This window comes from Teleopsis dalmanni, chromosome 2, assembly GCF_002237135.1.
Source record: "Teleopsis dalmanni isolate 2A chromosome 2, ASM223713v2, whole genome shotgun sequence".
In the NCBI taxonomy this organism is placed as follows: Eukaryota; Metazoa; Arthropoda; class Insecta; order Diptera; family Diopsidae; genus Teleopsis; species Teleopsis dalmanni.
The window spans coordinates 80,691,445-80,697,422 of NC_051847.1; the positions used below are offsets into that span (position 1 = coordinate 80,691,445).

The window sequence follows — 5,978 nt, forward strand, 5'->3', positions numbered from 1 at the left end:
ATACCTAAACCGAACAGCTGATTTTGCCATTGTTGTGTTGAAAATTTTGTGACTCAAACCTTACAATAAACAAAAGTTTTATTAAAATAAATTAAACACTAGCAATCACTGCACAAGATGGATATTAGTAAAGTTAATAATCAGAAAAAGCTCGAACTTTGTCGTGCATATTTTCGAGGTAAAACGAAATCAAATAAAATTTGTTTAGGAATACAAAGTTAATATTTTATAATTTATATCAAAATGCAAAAAATTTTAAATTTCAGCTGGTTTTGCTTTATTGCCTTTCGTATGGGCCATTAATGCATATTGGTTTTTTGCGGAAGCTTTTCGTAAACCGCCTTTTCTAGAGCAGCAGCAAATAAAGAAATGTAAGTGGCGGACAAAAATTTTCTTGGATTTTTAAAAAATATAATAAATGTTAAACTTTACAGATGTTATTTACTCAGCATTTGGCACATTTCTCTGGTTAATAGCGTTAAGCATTTGGGTAACAATTTTCCAAATAAAACGTGCTGAATGGGGCGCGTATGGTGACTATATCAGTTTTATAATACCACAAGGAAGGGCGTAAACTTTTTTTCTTCTTACAAAAAATAGCTTAAGTACTAAAACCATTTTTAATTAGCATTAAAAAAATTTAATCATTAAAAACATTTATATACTTTAACATATATATTTTCCATTGTAAACATTCTAAACAATATTAAAAAAAATTTATTGACTAACTTTAAGCCACTTCATTTTCTGTTTGTGTGCCTGATTGGAGTTCCTTAAGTTTACCTTCGAAGAATGATTTTCTTAATGTAAGCGGGATTGTTTTCTGTCTTATTAAGTAGTTTTCGTTGCCTTTGGCTGTGTATTGGTCATTATTGAGTAGTGCACGTAATGCCATGTTACGTTTTAAAAGCTTCTCATAGTAGGTCGTTCCGACTTCCACAAAGTCTGGTCCTAGCTCACATAGTTTCTTATCAATATCAGCATCGTAGGTTACTTGGTTGAAATCTTTCAGAAAAGACCACGACCCAAGACCGAACAAACCCAAAATGGAATACAGTACCAAACGCAACTGAAAAATATTTTTGTAAATTTTATTTGCTTTTAATTTAATAGCGTTTAACTTACCGCCAATGGTCGGGCATAAAAATTGTTTCTTAAATTTACATAATTTCCGACTGCATACATGCCAATAAACGTGATTGAAGGAAATATCGAGTTCATCAGGATTTTATGTGTCTGTAGCTGAAGAATTGATTTACAGAAACTAAAAATCTGCTCCTGTTCTGTTAGCACAATAGATTCTTCGAGTAGTTTCCCACTTTCCGAATTCCAGTTGATCTCTTTATCACGAAAACGTATCTCACTGCGTTTGATATCATTTGGACTGGCATAAGAGTAATTGACGGGAATACCAAACTCAGAACCAAAACGATATTTTATGCTACCTAAAGAATAGGATTGTTTATAGATGCTTAAAAGTATTGTAGATTCTGTAATGCACCTGCTTGAAATAAATCAAAACCGACCACAGTGAAGGGTCTGATAATTAACCGTTCATACCGACGTAATTGTAATATGTCCATTGCTTTCTCGAGGCGCTGCTTAACATTCTCTGGCACTTCCCGTGGTATACCATTTCTGTAAATATATAAATCTTTAAAAATTTTTTCCAATTGTTTGAATATTGTACATTGATTTACTGATAGCTCTGCACAAAATCTTTGTAGTAACCGAGTCCAAACGTGTGTGGCAAAAAGTTTCCCATAAACAGCGAAACGGCTGTTGCTCCAGACACGATTAACATCGTTTGACGTCCCCTTTTCGTCACGAAAAACTCAAAGAAGCTTCTTTTTTTGGGTTGATTCATTGTTAAATTTTTATTCATTTTTGTAAAAACTGTGCTTTTAATTTATTAAAAGTAATATTAATTGTATTATATTTGCTTTTTATCTTCGCAGCGCTGTTTTGTAACAACAGCTGATATTTAGCCGGATAGTAGCTGCGAGTCTCGAATTGCATAATTGACGTCAATGATATTAAGCTATGTTCTTTGTGTTTTGTTTTTATTTTGAAAATGCATTAAAAATTTATTATGAACGTTGTTTTTATATTTAATTATATATTATTAAGTTAAAAGCTAAAATAAGTTATAATAGCTGTTGTCTGTATTCAAGTTGATGTTGTCTGTATTAAATGAGGGATATTCTAAGTTGTGCCGATAATGTAGTGATGTGTCGATACGTGTTGGTAAATGGCTAAATGTGTGCAGTGCAAAAAATCCCAAAAAATCTCCAATTTGGTTTAGCATCAACTTAGCCTAACTCGCACACGACCTTAACCTAACTCGTACACGTCCTTAAGGAACCTAGCATTTTTTTGTAGTCCATACTTGACCCGATTTTGATATAAATCTTTTTTCCCATTGACCCATTATTATATAGATCAAAAATTAATATAATATTTTTAAAATTAAGTATATTAATATTAATAATATTAATAATGATAATACTAATAATTGAAGTAATATAATTAATAGAAATAACTACCTTGTTCTTGAGGTTTCAACAGAATCAATAATGTCGAATAATTTTATCAAATAATAAATATTATACATTTTTGAATTTAAATTAATATATTTCTTTATTATTACTAGGCCAAGGTAACGATATCGTTCCATGAGTAATTTAAATCCTTCAATTTGCGTGCCATTGTTCTTCTGCAAATCATGGTCGACGCCCTGGTCTCCTAGTACTTTGCGGTTTCTACCTCAGTGCTTGTCTAGTAATGTTGCTATTTAATCTTTTGAAATGTGCCCTATCCAGCCCCTTTTCCTTTTCTTTAATTTCACAACATAATTGAGCTTCTCCTTATAATCTGAAAATTTGTAGAGACAATTTGAACAAATGAAAGATAGTTCATTTATTATCTTACAAGCCTGGGTTTTATTGGAACTTCTTCTGATAATAAAATTTATACAGATCCATGGGTGCACTGTCAAGAAAACATTCTATTGAACGTGGGACCATTATAAAGACAATAAGTGTCGGACGCAAGAAAAATTTCTTTAACAATGGTTTATTATGTTATATAACAAGATCAATAAGAAGTTTCTTGTAATACTAACGTGGTCTCAAAACGACGCTAAAACGATATGACGTCAATATGATTAGCCCTTGTCGATATTCGATTCAACTACTATTAATTTAGTTGCAATAACCTTTTATGTATGCATACAAAGGATGGAGTCTATGGATGCATAGCGGGAAAGTGTTGACTGTTGAAGAGCCTTGATGATTTCTCCCCATGTGGGATTCTAAAGACGCATTGAGAGTATATCTTTAATAACACACAATTCCGCATAAAAATAGTAAGCACACGATGTTAGACAGCTTAAATGATAAAACTAAATGTTATTCCAGTGTATATGACAGAGCTGGGTTTTCATACCAGACATTATCAAACATCACATTACTTTGTATGTATCCAGTAACGTTTCTTTATCATTGTCCCAGAATAGCCGACGAAACTTTTAAGCGCTTTCTGAGACATTTCAACCGACCGCACAAAGCAAAGGTAGGGGTAAAATAAAATAGCGTATTGTCGAGAACATGACATCTACGATTTTTAATCTGTTAATTGTGAAGATCCTAAATTGATCAACGAAAATTAATTATAAAAAATATATATATACCTATACATTGAATTATATGCTATCAATCCATTAAATACTAGCAAAATGGATGTATAGGACTAAGTTCATCATATTACTGTAAATGGTTTTCCAAATATTCTTCACTTAATAATCTATAATAACATATTCAGCTCTCCTACTTGAATGATCCATTTATGCAAAGGAATGTGAATAAATATCTTCATAAGGAAATGCGATACTCTCCATTAGTTGCTCGGACTTTCTTAAAATAATATATGTAGGTCAGAATAAAATTTTTTAAGTTATTTTTATTGTAAATTTCTATAGTTCAACATATCTGTAATGATGACATGTAATGACATGTTTCAGTTTTTATTAATTGTTTGTAAAGTTCTCTTAGTTGTTGGTCTTGTTATCGTAACCCGGAGACCCCATTAGTAATTATCGTTTTTAGTGATGGTTTCTAAGTATCACTTAATGATCCGTACAGGCAAGTGGCTCAGAGGCATACATTAGACTGTTTCAGGATTCGTGCCAATCTTTTCTAATATTGATTAGTTTCATGTTAATTTGGGTCTTGAATTTCTTTTATTAACTTCAAGCTCATAATGGTGAATGTATGGACTTCGCTCGGTATTTAATGTATGTAGTGTGTGATGGATCCAGGGAAATTTTCTTATACCAGTTTCGGTGTTAATATTTTAATGCAATGGCAAGTTTATATTGTTTAATTCAATGGCAAGTTTGGAATATATTTATATTATTTTATAAATTAATTTTATAATTTAAAAATAATATAAAAATATTTTCAAACTAGTTAAGGAGTTTTTGCATTAATATATATCAACATAGGTTTAAGAAAATACAATATCCCCTGCCCTCTTCTGGAAGTATGCAAAAGTCAGTAGTTTTTTTAATATTAATGCTATATAACATTTGAAATGGCATGTGTCCGACCGTATAACAATACCTATATATCTAATGTATATTGATTGTCTATAGTTTTTTATTTCACTTTCAAAACAAAAGTTCTGTTATTATTAGCTGATCCCGATCTAAATTCATTTTATGTTATGAGCATTCAATAATAATATATACAGTCAAACTTCCATAACTCGAAGTCCAATTTTGCAAAGAAAAGGTTCGACTTCGAGTTAGAGAATTTTTTATTTTTTTTTATTTTTGAAGGAAACTAGGATCACATTTTATTTATTTGCAATCAAATAAAGCACACAAGTTAAAAAGTAAAGTAAAATATTTAGAAATTAGGATTTGGGTCTTTAATTTTTTTCGTATTTTCAGTGAAAAGGGATTCTACTTTATTCAAACTCTTATAGTGATCATCAGTCGTACTGTTATTCGTTTGCAAATATAAATTCAGAATATTAAAGGAGTCTTCTATTTCATTCTTAGAAGGCTGATGAACAATTACATCGACCGAACCTTCATCATCACTTTCCGTTGCGCTTAAAATTGGATTCAGTAATTTAGAGCTATAGTGCTTAATAATATCGTCATCTGTAGGAAAGCTTGATCTACAAATTTGATTATCAAGCTCAATATAATCGTTAAGAATAGCATTGGAAGTTATTTTATTTACTTTAATCCACACTACCCGCGACTGGCATTTGCACATAAAAGCAACATAAGAAAGAAAAAATTAAACATTTGGTTTGGAAAAAGGGACTTCCCCTAACAGCAAAATACTTTTATACTTCAAACAAAAATTCGACATATAGAATGCACTTTCCCATATTCCTATCGACAGGGAACAATATTTTTGTTCGAGTTATAGAAATTCGAGTTATGGAAGTTTGACTATTTCATTATTTTCCCTGAAAACTCCATCATTATTCAAATTAATTGAAATGAAACGCATTTCAGATTTTAATTACAATTTTTATTTCACATCTAAAGCTGAATTTTTTTAAATAATTTCTTAAAATTCTAAATTTATAATTGAATTTATTTTTATCTTTTTGCTTTGAATTAATTTTATAATTATTATTTATATATATACTATATATAGTTTTTGTTCTCATGTTATATAATTTTGTAAATATTTTTTAAAATATTTTTGTTTTCTTAATAATATATTTCTAAAGTGCTTACATATATTTATAGTTTCAGTTAATTTTTTGCAATGATTTTTATTAAATTAATATATATATACGTTTTTTTTTTGAAAAGAAAAAAAATTTATTTTTAATAATTACTTTCTTTTCTTTTTCTTCTAACTTTAAATAAAAAATTTACTTAAATATTAGTTTGGTAAAAAAAATTAAATTATTTAAAAATAAATAAAGCCTTTGGCTTTAAAAATAGA

General features: G+C 29.5%; 2 protein-coding genes across 2 annotated transcripts; one reads left to right on the forward strand and one right to left on the reverse strand.

The window, feature by feature from the left end:
• On the forward strand, positions 1-625 carry LOC119683406 (gamma-secretase subunit pen-2-like). The gene is made up of 3 exons (XM_038097070.1): positions 1-178; positions 267-371; positions 435-625. The coding sequence occupies exons 1-3, from the start codon at positions 118-120 to the stop codon at positions 572-574; spliced, it is 306 nt and encodes a 101-aa protein (XP_037952998.1). The 5' UTR covers positions 1-117; the 3' UTR covers positions 575-625.
• A 59-nt stretch (positions 626-684) lies between these two features.
• On the reverse strand, positions 685-2,076 carry LOC119680908 (transmembrane protein 177-like). The gene is made up of 4 exons (XM_038093930.1): positions 1,701-2,076; positions 1,502-1,638; positions 1,126-1,445; positions 685-1,069 (listed from the first exon to the last, which is right to left on the reverse strand). Exons 1-4 carry the CDS (start codon positions 1,883-1,885, stop codon positions 731-733), a joined length of 981 nt encoding a protein of 326 aa, XP_037949858.1. The 5' UTR covers positions 1,886-2,076; the 3' UTR covers positions 685-730.
• Positions 2,077-5,978: the final 3,902 nt, after the last annotated feature.